Below are 16,912 nucleotides of genomic sequence, written 5' to 3' on the forward strand. Positions count from 1 at the left end.
GGCATCTGTAGTTTTAGCAGACATCAGGTGATTCTGACATACCTAGGTTTGGGAGTTACTGTCTGCTTTGAGAGGCAACAGGATCTGTGACTTGCCCTTTCTAGCAAAGAGCATTTTCAGGTATTGGTGCTTATGTGATTTGTTTTCGTTGGTTTGTTTTTGTTTTGTTTTGTTTTGTTGTTGCAGAAATGACCGCTCTTTCATCTGTCCGGCGGAAGGTTGTGGGAAAAGCTTTTATGTGTTGCAGAGGCTGAAGGTGCATATGAGGACTCATAATGGGGAGAAGCCCTTTATGTGCCCCGAGTCTAGCTGTGGTAAGCAGTTCACTACAGCTGGAAATCTGAAGAACCACTTGCGCATCCATACAGGTGTGTGCAACCCCAACATTCCTGCAGGCAATCTCCCACTTGGCTCAGGGTTTGCTTGCCTATCCTTAGAAAGGCTCTGAGGTGGAAATAGAAATGAAGGTCTAGGGTTGTTGCTAGAACTCGAAAAGTGGAATTTCTTTTTTTCACATGCTTCGTGGCACTTTTCAATTAATTCAGTCACATTGATTGAATTTTCACCTGTGTGTGAGGAATGGACAGTGTTAATTTCTGCCTCTAGGAGCTTAAAGTGTAGGAAGGCATATAAGACCTTCTCTGATAACAATGATATGATGAGATATGGACAAAATTAGTATTGCTAAATTTCTTCAAATATTACTTGGTTGTAATTTTGGTCAGTAATATTTATTGAATTATACAAACCATACAGAGCCTCTTCTAGCCACCAAATGGGGTAAGCTGGGGGGAAATACAAAAGCTAATTTTAACCCCTGACTTTGAGGAGTTTGCTTTCTCGTTAAAGCCTCACAACATGAGAAGCAAAATGGAAGAGTGACTTGATTTGGGTCCAATGGCATGTTAATACCAAAGGACCACGATAAAAATACCTTGACTCTCATTCTGAGAGTTTAAGGGCGACTTTCCAAGCCTAAAATGTGCTAAGTCTCTTGTCAGAGTTTAATCACTGAACCAAGACTGATCTCTGAGGATGTGTAACTGTTCTTCCCCCTCTCTTGCCACTTTCTTTGTCTCTTCTTTATTCTTGCATTGCTAAAACAATAGCAAATACAATTAAAGGGCATTAAAAAGTGAAACTTGTTCCAGGTATGTCCCTATGATTCCTGCTAGAGTGCCATTACCACTGGATATGTTTTAGGGCAGAATAGCTGTGTTCTCAGCTCTTTCTTGAGAGAGTAAACTATACTTGCTCCAAGAAGCAGTTTGAATAAAAGAACAAGAAAAACATCTAGCTGAATAGATTAGGGAAGAAGTAGATAGAGTTCACCGTACTTGATTTTTGAATTCATTAACCCATTCATCTTCGTGCTGCTCCTTATGTTTGTAGATTTGATAAAACTGAACATCTTAAAATGCTTCCTTTTACTTTGGGGCATGACCTTATTTTCTCTCTTCATTCTAGCTCTTTCTAGCTCTCCCTTGTTAACCTCCTCTAATTGTTCATCATTTTCAGAATTTCATGTTTCTCCCATTTCACTCAGTGTGCTCTCTCATTGTAGTCTCAGGGCTCAATGCGATCATTTCTCCCTGGATGCCTCACAGATCTGAGTTGCCATAATTAATATAATAATAAAAGTTAGCATTTATTGACACAATATGGGTCCGGCACATATACATTATCCCATTTAATTCTCAAGGATACTTTATGCATGAGATACTGTATTTGTTGATGAAGAAACGGGAGATTAGAGTTAAATAACTTGCCCAACATTACACAGCTAGGAAAAGGCAGGGTTGAGATTTGAATTCTGATCTGACTCCAGAGCTCTTACAAGGATTTTGATTTCAAATGCTGATAATTCACATTATCTCAAATGTCAAAACTGAGCCACAGTTTTGGTCTTTATTAGTAGTAACGATAGTAATTAAAGCTACCAATTTCAGTGGCTTACCATGAGGGCTGACTATGTGCCAGACACTATGCTGAAGATACTTAACTTGTAGTGTCTCAGTTCTCAAAATAATCTTTCAAGATTGTATTGTGTTAATTTTATAGAGAAAAAGCTACTTCTCCGAGAGGTCAGCTATCTTCCCTGTACTAATAAGTGGTGGTGTCAAGATTTGAACTCAACATTAATGGACTCATGCTCTTCATCATTACGCAGCATTGCCTCTTGACCATCCTCTTCTCCTGTGTCTTTTCCTTTCAGCAAAAATCACCATCCTCTCAGTTTCCAAATGCGAAGGCCATCTCACCTAAGCCAGCTTGATGCAGTGATTCATGCCACTAGATTCTGATGAGTCTTGTTCTAAAGCTGTAATAACAAGTATATTATTCATTTATTTGGCAACTTTTGAGTGCCTAGCGTTTTGGGGTAGGTGTGAGTATATAAACATGTTTTCAGAAAAGTTATAGACCACTCACTGGAAAGTCACAAACATTAAACTGTGGTACAGTCTGAAAGAACAGTATAATCTAGAGCAGTGTTGTCCCCCCTTCCATGCCCAGCTCCCCTGTTGTCACCGTGTCAGCTTTAGTTGCCGCGTAGGGAAACTCGCTCTTCCTGGGTTTCTCCTTTACTCTCACACTGCTGCCACACTGACAACACTTCTGACACCAAATGTGTGAGGATTTTTCCCATACCAAACAATTCTCTGCAACACCAGCTGGGTGTCCTACAATTTAACTTAATTCTAACACTGTCTACCTGCAGATAGCATCAGATCCCACAGATCAAGGGCTCAGTCCCACAAGATTGTTCCCACACTGCTTCAGATGGCAGTTGCAAGTAGTAGGTTCCCACGTTGCTCACAACTTCTGTCTGACCAGGCTACAAATCAGAAGTTCCCATGATCCTCCTTTGGATTCAGTTATTTGTGAGAACATCTCATAGAACTCAGGGAAACACTTATTTACATCTACTAGTTTATTGTATAATAAAGGATATGCTAAAGGATACACGTGAATAGCCAGACAAAGAGATATATAGGGCGAGATCTGGAAAGGTCTGAAGTACAGGGATTTCTGCCCGCATGGAGTTGGAGTGTGCTACCCTTCTGGCGTGTAGTTGTGTTCACCAACCAGAAAGCTTCCGGACCCTGTACTTCGGGAATTTTATAGAGGCTTCTCCATGTGGGCATCATCAGTTATTAATTTCCATGTCCAGCCCCTCTTCCCTCTCTGGAGAGTAGGGGATGGGGCTGAAAATCCCAAGCTTCTAATCATGGCTTGGTCTTTCTGGAGAGCAGCCCTTATCTAGGAGCCCACCCAAGAGTTACCTCACTAGAATAAGAGACACTACTATCACCTAGGAAATTCCAAGGGATTTAGGAGCTCTGTGTCAGGAACCAGAGGCAGAGACCAATAGGTATACTTCTTATTTTACACTTGCTATTTTCTGAACTTGTCCTGGGCACTCTTGGTTTCAAGGCTGTGCTCACACTGTTCTTTGTGCCTGAAATTCCCTTCCTTCCTTGTCATCTTTTAAGATCAGCTTAAATTCAGCTTCTTTAAAAAAAAAAAATTACCACAATTAGAATTCCTCTCTTTTCTAAATACTTACAGTACTTTTTTGTACAGAAACTTACATTAAAGTTATTTATGAATACATTTCTCTCTCTCATACTAGTCTGTGACCTTCAGATAAGAACTGCATCTCTGAGTTTTTTTTCCACTTCTTATTTTGAAATAATTATAGACTCACGAGTAGTTGTGAAAATAGTACAAAGAGGGGTGCCTGGGTGGCTCAGTCGGTTAAGCGTCTGACTTCGACTCAGGTCATGATCTCACGGTTCATGGGTTCAAGCCTCACTTTGGGTTCTGTGCTCACCTCTCAGAGCCTGGAGCCTGCTTCGGATTCTGTGTGTGTGTGCGTGTGTGTGTCTCTCTCTCTCTGCTCCTACCCCACTCATGCTCTGTCTGTCTCTCTCTTTCTCAAAAATAAAGAAACATTAAAAAAATTAAACAAAAAAATAGTGCAAAGGGTTTTGTTGTGTGCTTCACCCAGTTTCCCCAAAATGTGACATCTTATGTAGCCACAGTACAATATCAAAACCAGAAAGTTAATAGTACTTTCAGTCTACAGACCTTAATTAGTTTTTACCATGCATCTTTGATTTTTAAAATAACAAAGTAATACTGTAAACAATGAAACTTCCAGAAAAGCACAAAGAAGAAAGCAAACCATCCATAATACCACTGTCAGGATATAACTACCTTTAGCATATTGTTACAGGTTTTTCTTTATACTTCTGACTGAACACCTGTTTTTGTTTGCTTTATAGAAGAGGACTATGTAATACCTATTTTGTAACTTGTAGAAATCTCTACTTTTTAGTGGATTTAGAAACTGAATCATAAAGAGAATTGATTGAAAGTAAAAATCCTGATAGCATATATGGTGTTGATCTTGATACCCTCAAAAGGGATGGGATTACTGAAGAAGGTAGGTCATTGTAGCTTGGGGTCAGCCCTTGAGCCAGGTGGGAGAAAGAAGTATGATGCTCAGAGGTAGCCACTCTAAAGAAGAGGGCAGGACTATATGGTGGCTGTCCACTAGGAGATCACTGAGAGATGACACTTGCTGAATGGCCCAATTGAAATTATATAGCATGAATTCAAGAAATCAGAGCAAGTCATTGGAAACAGAGTAAGATGAATGGGAAAAGAGTAATAGATAGTCAATTCATCAGAAGACTGAGTCTTTACCTTATTTTCTGTCTCTAGGAGAGAAGCCTTTCCTTTGTGAAGCCCAAGGATGTGGCCGTTCCTTTGCTGAGTATTCTAGCCTCCGAAAACATTTGGTGGTTCACTCAGGTACTAGAACTCTGGCCATTCATAGATTTCAGGGAAGGTGGAGAACCAAAAGTGTAAATGTGTGGGAGGGGGATGGTATAAAGAAATCTAGAGGGGGCGCCTGGGTTGCTCAGTCAATTAAGCTCTGACTCTTGATTTCAGCTCAGGTCATGATCTCATGGTTTCTGAGATTGAGCCTTGCTTCAGGCTTCATGTGCTGAGCACGTGGAGCCTGCTTGGGATTCTCTCCCTCTCTCTGCGTGTCCCTCCCCTGCTCCCACACATGCACATGTGCATGGCCACACTCAACAATAAATAAATAAACTTAAAAAAAAAAAATCTAGAAAGTAACAAACTGTTCAACATAAAGTTCGCTTCTTCTCATGACAAAATTAAAAATCAAGGCTCTTAATGATTGAATTCAAAGGGTTGTATAATCAAAGGGGAAAAAAACTGATTTTTCTTATTTTCAGCTTAGCCATTGACTGAATTGCTTTCTAATTCAGAGCTTTTCTGAGGAGATTTATTTGCAAATTTATTTGGCACTGTGCTGGGTGCTTTATAAATTATATCAGGTATGGACCATGGAGGTCATTCAAAGCAGAGACTTGCCAAGGCAGAAGTGAACTCAAAGTGGAGAGAGATTCTAGAACAGAATCAAGTAATTATTCAAATCGTTAGCCACAGGAAGTATAGGGAAGCCAGAACAGGAGGAGTGGAGAGAAGGAACTGGAAGTTGTTTACGATGAGGGCAGTGAAGCAGTTCAGTGGGAATGAGGGAGTTGGAAAGGTGTAATCAATCAGGGACATGAATTTCAGAGCTGAGCTTGTAGGAATGGAGCAGTTTTTTATATGATGACAAGTTCTAAGCAGAGGTGGCAAATGATAACCTGTGGCTTAGATGTAGACTTCTGCGTAGGTTTTGCTTGGCTTATAGAGTGTTTTTATTTTATTTTACTTAATTTTATTACATAAAATTATTTCAAACATACATAAGAGTAGATAAAGATGTTTTCTTATATAAACAACAATACTATTATCATACCTTTCTGGACTAACAATTTCTTAGTTTTATCTCATACCCAGTCCGTGTTTAGTTTTTCTTCACTTTTCTCAAAAGTGTCTTTTAAAGTGGGTTTGTTTAAATCAGGATCCAACAAGGTTTAATTATTGTACTGAGTAAGTCTTCTCTAAATCCATCTGTACTCACTTTTTTTCTTTCATGTCATAGACTTACTGCATAATGGAGTTAGTTGGGGTTTTTTTTTTTTTAATTAATTAATTTATTTATTTATTTATTTTCAATATATGAAATTTATTGTCAAATTGGTTTCCATACAACACCCAGTGCTCATCCCAAAAGGTGCCCTCCTCAATACCCATCACCCACCCTCCCCTCCCTCCCAGCCCCCTAGTTGGGTTTTATAGAATGTCCCATATTCTGGATTTGTTGGTTTGCTTCCTTTTATGTCATTTAACTTGTTCCCCTAGATTTCCTGTAAAAGGAAGTAAGCCCTAAAAACCTCAAAGGTTCAAAGATTTAGCATGGATATGTTATAGATGGTCGTATGTGTTTCATTATTTATCACATCAGGAGGCACATAGTGCTTGGTTACAGAATTCATCAGTAGGTTCAGGTGGTAACACTGTGATATTCACACTGTAAATTTCCCCAGCAACCTTTTGCTTTATGGTTTCATCTCTGAATGATGCCTGAATTGGTTATTTCATTAGGATATTAAAGTGGTAGGTTTCTAATTCTGTTATTTTGTTCACATCAGCTGGAATTCTGTGTATGATAGGTCTCTTCTCTATGCAGTAGGGCTATTTGGTAATCTGTACAGGAATGGAGAATAAATATGTCATCTTTTTCTTTTAATTTCTTTTGATTATGAGTTTTCAAAATAAGAAATTGGTGCTCTTGTTTCTTCTAGTAGTGTCAGATAATTGCCTTTCTTTCTCATTAGTATTAGTTTGAATTCATGGGTTTCTGTATAGTCACTGTATGTCAATCCATTTTAGTTCTTTTTTAACAGCTTTTTTTTAAGACTTTATTTTTAAAAATTTTTTTTTTGTGTGTGTGTGTTTTGTTTTTTGTTACGGTAGGAAAGGCCTTTATTGTTGGCAACGGGAAATTAAAAGAGGAGGGGGACACGACAGCTCTGGCTCCAGGGGTGGCTCCCCAGACCTACTCTTTTGCTGTCCTGGGAGAGCTTAAGACTTTATTTTTAAGTAATCTCTACACCCATCATGGGGCTTGAACTCACAATCCTGAGATCAAGAGTCTCACGCTCCACTGAGCTAGCCAGGTGCTCCATCAACAGCTTTTTTGATGTGTAATGCATGTACCTTGAAATCCATCCATTATAAGCATACAGATCAGTGATTTCTAGAAAATATATAGAATTATACAGTCATCACTACAATCCAGTTTTAGAACACTTCTGTCACACCAGAAAGTTTCTTTTTGCCCCCCTCGTTGTCAGTTCCTGCTTCTGCCCCCAGATACAGGCAACCACTGGTTAGCTTTGTGTCTCTATAGATTTGCCATTTCTGGAAGTTTTCTGGCCATTTCACTTACTTTTGTCACAGGCTAGTCCCTTGTAGGCATGTGTTTCTGACCCTAGCTCTAAGTGTGATTGTCTGAGTAGGTGGAAGGCCGACTGAGAGTTTTGGACTCGAGGACACAGAGGGTAGTTCAGATCGCCATGTGGACGAGCCATCGGTGTAAACACAGAAGACTGTGAGAGTGGTGGCGGGAAGTGGAATAAGGGGGTATTATAAATGCAGGGTTGGGATCCTTGAGGATGGTACGTGTTCTGGAGGTCCATGGAAGACTGTATCTGGAAAGGGAAGGAAGTATTCTACGTGGCCGCCATGACCTGATACCAGAGGTTGTGAAGGCAGCAGTACAGTGGGTGTGGGAAGGATAGGGGCTGGGAGCAGTGAGCGTGCCAAGCTCTCCTGGTGAACTCTTCCTGCCTTCTCTGATGTACTGAAAGTTTGGAGGCTGGGGGCCTCCGAGGCTGGGTGGAGAATGGGAGAAGGAAAAAGCCTCTTATGTTTAGCTTAACATTCTCTGGGCTTCTCTGTCCTGGTCTTGAATCCGTTCTCTTGCTGTCAGGAATGTACCCTGTCTTTTTGGCTACCCTGTCTTAACCTGGTCTCTGTTTCAGGAGAGAAGCCCCATCAGTGTCAAGTATGTGGGAAGACCTTCTCTCAGAGTGGGAGTAGGAATGTGCACATGAGAAAGCATCATTTGCAGCTAGGAGCAGCTGGGAGTCAAGAGCAGGAGCAAACTGGTGAGAAGAGAGGGTGTAGTGGAGGGCTATATCTTCTGGTTTCAAAAAGCCAAATGACTGGCATGTCTGGTTGTTTGGAAATTTTCAGATTCTGTGTTGGGGAGAAAGACCTGGTCTCACTGGATTGACTAGTGGTTTCCAATGTAGCTGTACAATAAAATCTATAAGCTTTTAAAATGTACATATTTGTATTGCTTGTCCACTCTTCATTCCCAAATAAAACAATACAGCCTGATAAATGAGATTATTTGGGAATAAGATCCCAGAATCTGTAGTTTTTAAGTTTCCCTAGTGAGTTTGGTGGTAACTCGTGCTGATCCATGAACCAGCATTTGAGTATTACTGTGATAAAGATTTCTGTAAGACAAGGTTTTAAACATTTTTTATTTATCAGTCATGACTCCCTTTTTACCCTTAAATTTGATAACTCATTTTTATTATTTTTTTCCACGTGTTATTTTAATCAATTATTTTATTCCAAATACTCCTTTCCAAGGACGCATCCATCCCATTTCATACCTTAATTCTCCACCTGCTGATCACAGGCAAGGATATTTATCTATGAGGCTCCACCCTTCCCTTCTAGGTTTACTCTTGCTCCCAAAACTAGGTAGCATCCAAGATACAGGTTGGCTTCCACTTCCGAAAGAAAAAGTCAGCTTCCCACGAAGGGAAATGGGGACCAGGCAAAGCCTTGACCGCTGCATGTCTCTTACATCCTATTCTCTGTGCAGCTGAGCCATTAATGGGCAGTAGTTTGCTTGAAGAGGCTTCAGTAACCAGTAAAAACCTGGTGCCTATGAATTCCCAGCCCAGCCTTGGTGGAGAGTCCTTGAACCTACCAAATACCAATTCTATCCTAGGAGTTGATGATGGTAAGACTTTCAACTCTCCTTTATTTGGGGAAAATGGGCTGCAACTAGGGACTAAGGAATGGGGTTGTTTCCAAAATGGAGGTTTTAATTAATTTCATTTCTTGTGAGTAGCTGTGGTATGATTGAGTAGCATTTGTATTCTTTGTCTCTGGGATGGATAAGTGAATCTGTTAAAAAAAAAAAAATTCTTTTTCGTTGAACAGATGACGTAACAAAAGAGTAACAAAAAATTTTAAGAAGAAAATTATCCATAATCCTAGCATCCTAGCCCAACTATTTCTATCTTTCCTATTGCAGTTTTGGAAGAACTTAACTTTTAAAACATTTAAACAGAACATAACCAGGTTTTACAGAGGAGATATAAAGCAATTTCTCCATACCTTCAAAAGCCATATCTTCTGGAGAAAAGAAAGGGCTCTCTAGGAAACAGTTGCTCCTCTCTGGTATAGAAATTTCACCCAAGTTACACAGGCCAGGCCCTCTTCTCTGAAAAACTTAACAGGTGAGGTCAGCATGCATTTATTCAGTGCCTACTGTGTGCCTGGCACCATGGGAAAGATAAAAGTAGAAAGCAGGGACCTTAAAATGTAGTTGAGAAGTCAAAATTTACATACGGGAGACAACAGTGAACAGAAAATAGTATATAAGCAAATGTTACATTACACGGTGCAGTCTGGAAGAGCAGTAGGTATTGAAAGCCCCCCTGGAAGAAACTTTTAATTTTTTAGGGGGCTAAGTAGTTTATGTATGAACTGTTTCCAGAAGATTTTTCTGGTGATCTCACTTGATAAAGTCTTGAGATCCTGTGTTTTAGTTACTCCTCATATCCCATTCAGTTTTGTGTATAGGTGACTATGTTTGTGTAACTTCTGTGTGGAGTCTACATGGGCCAGAGGGTGCTTCCACAACAAGCCTCCTCGGTTTCGTAAATGATACTAGTGGATAACCAAAGTGTAAGACACAGAAATTGCATGGAACTACTTTGCCATTCTTAAGGAAGAAAGTCTCAAGGGAGGAAGGGACACTGAGTACAGGAACTTTGAAGCCAGACCTAAGTTCTTGACTTGCTCATATTATGCTGTTTCTATCATTGGTGGCTGCTTTAAGGGTTGGCTCTGGTCTCCTGATTTGCCTGCATAAGCAGATTTTGCCCTGTTTCAATGCACAGTTAATCCAGTTAACAGTGCTAAAGCTATATTACTTTAAATTGGTATATTGCAAAATGGTCAACTCTTACATCAGGATTTCTTGCCTTTCCTTCCCATCCCCCTTTTGTCGTACTTTCTAAATTCACTGGTAATGATTATCAGACAGGAATTAATTTGGAAAAAATGTAGGAATATGGGTTTTTCAGGGAACAGTTTTTAGTGTTCTTAATGAGGCTTGATAATGCAGGTAGGTATAACTGTGGATTCACTTTTCATTGAGACATTTTCTGCTGTTTCAGAGGTGCTTGCTGAAGGATCCCCACGTCCCCTGTCTTCAGTGCCTGATGTGACACATCACTTGGTGACCATGCAGTCAGGGAGGCAGTCATATGAGGTTTCTGTCTTAACTGCCGTAAATCCACAGGAGGTAAATTTATCTCTTGCCCTTACTTTGTTTCTGTAGAGACTAATGTGGACAGTGGTTAGAGATCTAGTTTAGAAAATCTGAAACTGACTCCAGTTTCCCTTTCCTGGAAACTTTGACTAGAAGATCTTCCTTTAAGCTAAGCATGAGACCAGATTTGAAAGAAACTTGATTGTTAGGGTCTCCTGGATTGGGAGATTGGTCACTCACGGCTGGGTCTCTCAGTTTTAATTTCCTTTGTATACATACCTTACTGAATGATATCTGCTCCTACTGTTCTCTGCCTATGACATAAGGATGTTGCTTTTATTTTATAAGGAAAATAATATCCTGGGACAAAGTGGTCCTTGAGCAAAAAGAGTAGTGACAAAGTCATTGAAAGTAATCATTGTTCATTTTGTACCAGGCTGAACCAACTGGACATACAGGACATGTTCACTTGCTTATGGAATGAGAACCATTATTAAAGCAGGGAAAGTTTTAAGTTTATTCTAAGCACTCCCATCTTTATGGTCTTGGCTCCAACCCAGAAAACAGAATGAAAACTTGTCAGGCTTCTAGAATCTTAGGATATTTTATTGGTCTTTTGTCTTGGGAGTACATGACTTCATCATGAGCTCATTTCATATGTATAAACTTTTGCCAAAACCTGGGTATCCCGGATACCTTCGTATTACAGTATCTCTTACAGTGCTATCCCATCTTTTTCCCCTGTCCTTTCATTATAACCTGATACCACAACTGTGCAGTATTCAAATGACTGCATCCTATATTGAATATTCTTGATTATTCTGTAAGCTTCCTGGGGATCCTCAGGATCACAGGGCTTTGGCCATTCATGTTCATGTTTTTGCCAGGATCTTTCCTTGTATGTCATCATTATGACCCATTGTCTGAGTCTTGCTTGTATTATATTGAAAGTTTTTTTGCTATTGGTATCATTGGTTTTTCCTAATCCACTTTCTCCTGGCTACTGCTTTGGAACACGTCTCACCTATGAAGACTTCCTTTGTTATTTCCCCTCTTCATTTATGTGTTTTAAAATTTTTGTTATAGAAGTTTTCATAAAGTACAGTGAGAGAGAGTATAGTACTCATGTACCTATCACCCAACTTCAACAGTTAGCTTTCTACTGTTCTTATTTTCTCTCTTCCTACCTACAATTTGTTGCTGCTGTTCTGTTTGTGCTGGAGTATTTAAAAATTTTTTTAACATTTATTTATTTATTTTTGAGAGACAGAGCACGAGTTGGGGAGGGGAAGAGAGAGAGGGAAACAAAGAATCCGAAGCAGGCTCCAGGCTCTCTGCCGTCAGCACAGAGCCCAATGCAGGGCTCGAACCCATAAACCCTAAGATCATGGCCTGAGCTGAAATTGGACTCTTCACTGAGCCACCCAGGTACCCCTATGGTGGATGGAGTATTTAAAAGCAAATCACAGACATACCATTTCATTTGTAGGTATTTCAGGATATACCTCTAACAGATAAGTTTTTTGGGGGCGCCTGGGTGGCTCAGTTGGTTGGCATCCAACTTTGGTTCAGGTCATGATCTCATGGTCCATGAGTTCAAGCCATGCATGGGGCTCTGTGCTATCAATGCAGAGCCTGGAGCCTGCTTCAGATTCTGTGTCTCCCCCTCTCTCTGCCCCTCCCCCTCTCATGCTCTGTCTCTCTCTGTCAAAAATTAACATTAAAAAAAATTTTAAAAACAAACATGTTTTTTTCATAGCTGTCTTTATCACACCCAATAAAATTAACGATTTATTGATATCCTCAAACAGTAAGTCTATATTCCTTTTTTTTCTCAAAATGTCTTTTAATGGTTGGTTGGTTTGAATTAGGATTCCGACAAGCCCCATTCATTGCATTTGGTTAATAATTCTCTTAGTTCTCTTTATCTCTAATAGTCTCCCCCTCTCCCCCCCTGTCTTTTTTTTCCAGAATGGCTATTTAAGGAATTGGGTTATTTGTCCTATACAATTTCCTACATTCTGGTTTTGGCTGATTGACTCCTTTTGCTGTTTAATATATTTCTCTATCCAGAGATTTTCTAAAAGCTGGTAGTTAGGAGCTTAGATTCATGTTTTTTTCCTTGGCAAGAATATTTTATAGGTGGTACTCTTGCTTTCTGTTACAGCTCACAGGAGACATATGGTATTCAGTTGTCCTCTTACTAAGCTTAATGATTGACCAATGGGTTACATAAAAATTTTGGTAAACATTACTGATCATGGCCTAGATCAGTTTTTTGTTTTTTTTTTTTTGTTTTTTTTTTTTTAAGGCTTGCAAAATGGTGATATCCTAATTCCCTTTTTCTTTCTGCTTTTATGAACTGTGATCCTTCTGTGAGAGAAAAGCTTTCATCAACTACTGGATCGCTCTGCAATAGTTCAGAAAAATTATTTCTTTTTTACCTACTAGAAATTGTCATTCTGACAAGCCAGTCCCCAACACTCAGCCTTTTCCTTTTTTATATTTGAAACCTTGGAGCTTTTCTCTCCTGTATTGCTAAATACCTTTTTCAATGAATCATTCCAAGTTTCCTCAAATAAATACCAGATGTATAAAAACTTAGTTAAGGGGAGCCTGGGTGACTCAATTGGTTGAGCGTCTGACTCTTGATTTCGGCTCAGGTCACGATCCCAGGGTTGTGGGATCAAGGCCCATATTGGGCTCACGTTGCGCTCAAGTTGGGCTCCACGCTGAGTGTGGAGCCTGTTTAAGATTCTCTCTCTCTTCCCCAGTCCCCTCTCCCCCACTCGGGCACTCTCTCGCTCGCTCTTTCTGAAATAACAAAACAACAACAACAAAATGAACAGAAAACCTTAGTCAACAGGGTGCTATATACCTAATATGTGCAAGGCCCTCTGCTGGGTACTAGTTATACAATAGTAAACAAAGTACAATCTTTGCCTTTTATAACTGTGCAAATGGTGCCCCTGGAGTTGTGCTGTACAGAGAGCATGGGAAGGGTGACAGATCAATAAACTGGCAATTTTTATATGGTGTAGTAAGTGCTAGCCTTGGGGGAAGTCAGGGAATGAATTCTAGAGTTTGAGACCTGAGGAATGAATAGCAGTTATCTTGATGGATAAGTGGGAGGGATTGGAAGAAGATAACAGGCATAATAGCAAGCAGTGTGTACAAGGGTAGAAGGTGAGAGGGAACAGGGCACACAACTATGGAATCAAAAGGGTTGAGTAGGATGGGATGTGGAATGGAGAGATGGGCTGGAATGAAAAGTGAAAGCAGGAAAGTTATGCTAGTTTCTCTCTTGAAGGGCCTTAAAGGACATGATTTTATCCCAGGGGCAATGGGGGGCCACTGCATGGTTTTAAGGCAGGTATGACATGGTCAGATTTGTGTATGCAAAAAGTCCAGCAATAGCACATTTTTCCCCCTTGGGCCTAGGCACATGGGTCTTGGAATTGGCTTCATTGTGTCCTTGTCTAGGTGATGCTCACTCATGGTCTCAGGCAGACCCAGTAACACAGATCACCTATAAAAAAAACAAAAAACTTGGCCTTCCCTCCAGGAGGACACTGAGGGTCTACAGGCCCTAAATACCCAGTTTCATGGTGGAAACCCCAAACTCTTAATGGGAAAATATTAACACAAAGGGGAAAGTGCTGCCCTTAGTGAGGCTGAAAGTCCTAGATTATCACTTTTCCCTCACGGGTCCTCGGGTCCTGTGTATTTACAAACACACCCTCTGTCTGAGCCTCACTTCTTTTGTTTCCTTCACTGTTACCTCTATTATTTCTCCTCTTACCACAGGCATTTCCACTGCTCTTCCTCTCCTTTTCCTTATCGAGACAGGCTTATCACGTCATCTGATACCTTCATTTTTAAAAGCTACAAGGCCCTCAAGCCTCCAGGTTTAGTTCTCTTCCTCATCCAAGGTCCTGGTACTAACTGACCTTCCTCCAGTGAGTGAGGAATGTTGAGTCCTTAGAGATTCTCAGATAAAAGGCTATTTGCAGTCCTTAAAACAATGCTTATTTCAAATTTTTGGAGATAATCACACGTTGTAGATCAGCCCTGTAAGAATCTACTTGTGCACTTCTACTTGGACCCCTGTAAATAGGCTCTAAAAGTAAAAACGTAACAAGAATATCAGAATAACCAAAGCAGTTATCAGAAATTATCATGGGAGGGGTGCCTGGCTGGCTCAGTTGGTAGAGCATGTCACTCTTGATGTTGGGGTGGTGAGTTCAAGCCCCGTGTTGGGCATGGAGATTACTTAAAAATAAATAAATACACGACTCCTACTTAAAAAAAAAAAAACAAAAAAACCCAACTCTTCTTAAAAAATAAAAGAAATTATGGGAAATATATCAAAACCACATCTTATTCATATGGTTCAGATTGAACAATTTTTATTTGCCCTCAGTGTTACCCAGCCTTCTGCAAATCAGACAGAGGACTTATTGTGCAGGCCCAATTGGGACCCCAGGGCTTTGGGAACTCTACTGACTAAAAGGCATCCCAAGTGGGGTTCTATAGCCACACTGAGCTCATATTCTCGAACACAGGAACCAGTATAAATGATTGCCACCCAGCCTTCAATAAATCAGAATGTCTTCCAAAAAAGAAAAAAACAAATTACAAATTCTTTAAGATTTCTCATCAAGTGCCATTGCTAATTTGAGTGCCAATATCTGGATCTTGACCTGGATTTAAAAGACACCATTCTTACATCCTAACAACACAGCATCAAATGAAATTTGTGGTTTAAGTTTTTACATTTTTCTTTAAATTTTGTTTAAATTTCTTTAAATTCCATATTATTAAATTCTACCGTATAAATTACCTTTACCCAAATTGAGATCACCAAGTAAATCTATCCCCAGCTCAAGAATTTATCTGGTTATATTTTTACTAAGCCATTTTTATTCTGAATTTCACTGTGTTATTCCCATCTCATTTTCATAATAAAATGGAACTCAGTTTCATCAATTGTTGTACAGAACAACACTTTCAACAGAAAGCCTTGAGTGTAGGGTAGAAAGTCTGTTTTGCCTGCCACCCTCTTGGAGTCTCAGGCTTTCTCCCTTCATCATAGGGAAGGCATTCTTTTGGACCCTGGGAATCCCTGGATTCCTTACGAGTGGGAACTCATATAGAACTCACTGGGGTAGCCTCCCATTCCTCTTCTGCTTGAGCTTTCAGCCTGTACTTGGACTAACGCTGCCTGGCAGGAGATTTGGGATTCCACCATTTCTGATATATCTGTTAAGTTCGGCATGCCTCCATCACTGACTAGTGAGTACATGACTACACAAACAATAGTTTGGCTTAGGGACTCGGGATACCTTATTGTCATAGTGAAAATGCCAGCATCACGAAGAGGCCAAAATGCTGTCCCAAGGCCAGGATACGAAAGAGATCTATCAGTCTACGTATGTCTCTTGCTTTGGAACTAGATACCCCTGACTTACCCCTGTAGTGCATTCCCCACTCCCACTTAAACCTTTTCCTTAGTATGAATTATTTTTCCTATTATTCAGTGGTAGCCTATTCCAGATTTGGTTTTAATCTTTTACAGTTACTAAACCAAGGAGATTTAACTGAAAGACGGCCATGAGCATGGGTGTCAACTCCTGGAAGAGCAGCCCTGTCTGATCCCAGAGTGCACACAGTGGGAACAGGATGCTTATGGCTCACGATCTGCCAGAACCAAAATGAATCTGTGAAAGACAGGACCCCGCTTTGGTCTCTGTTCATCTTTCCTGACATAGAAGATGAATGTAGGAGAGCTTCTCTTCAAACTACATCTGATCCAGACAAGGAAGAAAGCAGTGAATGTGGGCTGGGTAACTGTACCTACCTCTCTTCCCACTATAAAATTTTGGGATGGACTTCTCCCAAAAGTGAATTTGATTTTGTGTTGGCTGAAATTTCTTCAGTATGACTGTTGAGAAGGGGTTTTCCTTTGAAGAATTTTCATCCCAGACTCAGCTGTCTTTTCACATGGATAAACTAAGCCCTGCCACCAACCATAAAACTTCACCAAGAAGCTGAGCTTTCAAGATGCCTTGTTGCTTTGGAGAAGGGAGTGATGTCATTTCTGTTGTGGCATACTCCCTTTAGCAACCTGAGTAAGAGACTCTCTGCCACTGGGCTGCAAAAAAATAAATTACTTGAATCCCTACTTGGCCCAGGCTGAGGTACTATCTTGTCACATCCACCTCTACTTGGCCACTTTGCTCTCTTTGTTTATGGAATATACGATAGCATGTTAAAAGGGTTTTTTGTTTTTTTGGTTTTTTTTAAAGTTAACTATCACATGATTCAGAGCTTCAGTTGTTTTCCCTTTAAATAAACAAGACAGCCCAGTAAGTTCTTTGGCTCCTTGTTTTG

The 16,912-nt window shown here is 40.1% G+C and overlaps 1 protein-coding gene across 6 annotated transcripts in view; it reads left to right on the forward strand.

Annotated features, from left to right (window-relative positions):
• ZNF410 (zinc finger protein 410) overlaps window positions 1-16,703 on the forward strand; it is a 49,527-nt gene extending 32,824 nt beyond the window's left edge. For 3 of the 6 annotated variants that reach the window (XM_019427100.2, XM_019427102.2, XM_053889596.1), the window contains 6 exons: window positions 187-368; window positions 4,732-4,821; window positions 7,977-8,102; window positions 8,837-8,977; window positions 10,425-10,552; window positions 16,098-16,703. In XM_019427100.2, coding sequence (XP_019282645.1) covers window positions 187-368; window positions 4,732-4,821; window positions 7,977-8,102; window positions 8,837-8,977; window positions 10,425-10,552; window positions 16,098-16,136 — 706 coding nt within the window. In that variant the 3' untranslated portion in view covers window positions 16,137-16,703. Of the gene's footprint in view, window positions 1-186; window positions 369-4,731; window positions 4,822-7,976; window positions 8,103-8,836; window positions 8,978-9,274; window positions 9,480-10,424; window positions 10,553-16,097 lie in introns of those variants that run through there. The other 3 variants (XR_002074539.2, XM_019427101.2, XM_019427103.2) reach the window with 3 other exon arrangements.
• The last annotated feature ends 209 nt before the right edge of the window (window positions 16,704-16,912 follow it).

The sequence above is a fragment of the Panthera pardus genome, unplaced genomic scaffold (assembly GCF_024362965.1).
Source record: "Panthera pardus isolate Hobbes unplaced genomic scaffold, ASM2436296v1 HiC_scaffold_24, whole genome shotgun sequence".
NCBI lineage: Eukaryota > Metazoa > Chordata > Mammalia > Carnivora > Felidae > Panthera > Panthera pardus.